The 2,361-nt window shown below is 43.3% G+C and overlaps 1 protein-coding gene across 1 annotated transcript; it reads right to left on the bottom strand.

Annotated features, from left to right (window-relative positions):
- Positions 1 to 318: 318 nt before the first annotated feature.
- LOC133393840 (clumping factor A-like) lies at positions 319 to 1,034 on the bottom strand (the record flags this gene model as incomplete). The annotated part of the gene is made up of 2 exons (XM_061660623.1): positions 319 to 619; positions 751 to 1,034. Coding segments are annotated over 2 exons (585 nt in total), but the record flags the coding sequence as incomplete, so codon positions are not given.
- Between the last annotated feature and the right edge of the window lie 1,327 nt (positions 1,035 to 2,361).

Raw genomic sequence — 2,361 nt, forward strand, 5'->3', positions numbered from 1 at the left:
ATAAGCTGGGCGATGCTGAGCATATGCGGGACAGTTTAGCTTGACTGCAGGCTAAGGTGTTTGACTACGAGCCACCAAAACGTTTAGACGAAGCAAGAGATCTTGTTTTCGCTGAGGAGTGTTTGCCTCGCTGCAGCTAGAGCGGGAGTAATAAAGAACTTGCTACAAAAAATATATCAACATTTTGCTGCTATTCAAGAAGATTGGGAGCACCAATAAAGTAGTGGTGGGAGCTCGGAATCGGACCTACCCGATTCCGATTCCGCCTCCGGAATCGATTCCGATTCCGACTCCGTCTCCGGAATCGGAATCGGCTCCGGAATCGGCTCCGGAATCGGAATCAGCTCCGGAATCGGAGTCGGCTCCGGAATCGGAATCGGCTCCGGAATCGGAATCGGCTCCGGAATCGGAATCGGCTCCGGAATCGGAATCGGCTCCGGAATTGGCTCCGTTATTGGCTCCGGAATTGGCTCCGGAATCGGCTCCGGAATCGGAATCGGCTCCGGAATCGGCTCCGGAATCGGCTCCGGAATCGGAATCGGCTCCGGAATCGGAATCGGAATCGGCTCCGGAATCGGCTCCGGAAACGGCTCCGGAAACGGCTCCGGAATCGGCTCCGAAATAGAATCGGTTCCGGAATCGGAGTCGGTTCCAGAATAGAAATCGGTTCCGGAATCGAAGTCGGCTCCGGAATCGGATTCAGAATTGGCTCCGGAATCAACTCCGGAAGCAAAATCGTCTTCGGAATCGGCTCCGGAATCGGAATCGGCTCCGGAATTGGCTCCGTTATTGGCTCCGGAATTGGCTCCGGAATCGGCTCCGGAATCGGAATCGGCTCCGGAATCGGCTCCGGAATCGGCTCCGGAATCGGAATCGGCTCCGGAATCGGAATCGGCTCCGGAATCGGAATCGGAATCGGCTCCGGAATCGGCTCCGGAAACGGCTCCGGAAACGGCTCCGGAATCGGCTCCGAAATAGAATCGGTTCCGGAATCGGAGTCGGTTCCAGAATAGAAATCGGTTCCGGAATCGGAGTCGGCTCCGGAATCGGATTCAGAATTGGCTCCGGAATCAACTCCGGAAGCAAAATCGTCTTCGGAAGCGGAATCGGCTGCGGAATCGGAATCGGCTCCGGAATCTCCATGAGAATGGATCGTTTTAAAGTTTATTTGGATATTTTGTGGTTTATTAAAAAGAGGACGAATAATCAATCAATTCGGGCAAAAACCGTGGGATCATTTTGACAGTTAGATGAAAAAGCATTCATCGTTTAATTGCAGCATGCTTTGTTTAGTTGATGTGCAATATTCTAGATGCATTTTCGTTCTTTTTTACAACGTTGGTAAAATTAAATTGATCTCCATAGCAATCAGAGCTCCAAGGAATTAGAGTACAGGTGCGTTATGCTACAATCCCTCATATGTCGATTTTTGATGTATTGATGTAAATTTGATAATGAAATTCGTAATGTAAATTCATTTCTTTATTAAATAAATTTTACGCAAATAAATCTACTTTTTCTGTTTTTTAATTACTATCTTCTTAATCTAACGTATTAAAACTATACAAACAGTTTGGGTTTGTTATGTTATGTGTTACATTTATAGTCGTTTCGACATTCTTTCTTCAACTAAACCTTATCGATTCGAAATACCTCATTCTGGTCTGTAGTTATGTTGAATAAACATCATTTCTTTTAATTTTTGTGATGTTATGCGGCTGCGCTTTTCCGTTAAAATTTGGCCCGCTTTTGAAAAAATACGTTCACATGAAACTGAAGAGGCTGGAATTGATAAATATTGTTTCACAAACTTATGCAAGGTAGGATATACTTCACCACGAGTGTGCCACCAATGTAGAGGATCGTCTTTGATTTTAATTTTTTTATCCGATAAATATCTATCAAGTTCAGAAACGGCAGATATTCTTGGATTAAAATTGTTAACGGGTGTTTGCTCTTGGAATTTGAACACTTCCCAAACATCATCATTTTCAAATGTTTCTTGTTGTGAACCTTCATCTGAGTCATTTGCTTCTGATTGCAAAGGAATTAATTTGCTAACTAAATTATCGTAGCAAGATTCATATCGAGCAACGTCTCCTAAAAAACCTTCTTTTTTGAATCGTGGATCTAGGATTATAGCGCTATTGATAATTTCTGAATCAAACATACATTCAAACTTTTCCTTAATACCTCGTACTATTTCTTTGCATAGTTTAGAAACTTCCTTACACATGCTTCGTTTTCCATTTTTTCTGAAATTTTTTTTAACAACGATCTTATAAGAACACCCATTGTTGAAAGCGTGACTATTTTTTCACCTATAATTTCAATAGTGACTGCATTAACAAGTTCGAGAAC

Source organism: Anopheles gambiae, chromosome 3, assembly GCF_943734735.2.
Source record: "Anopheles gambiae chromosome 3, idAnoGambNW_F1_1, whole genome shotgun sequence".
NCBI lineage: Eukaryota > Metazoa > Arthropoda > Insecta > Diptera > Culicidae > Anopheles > Anopheles gambiae.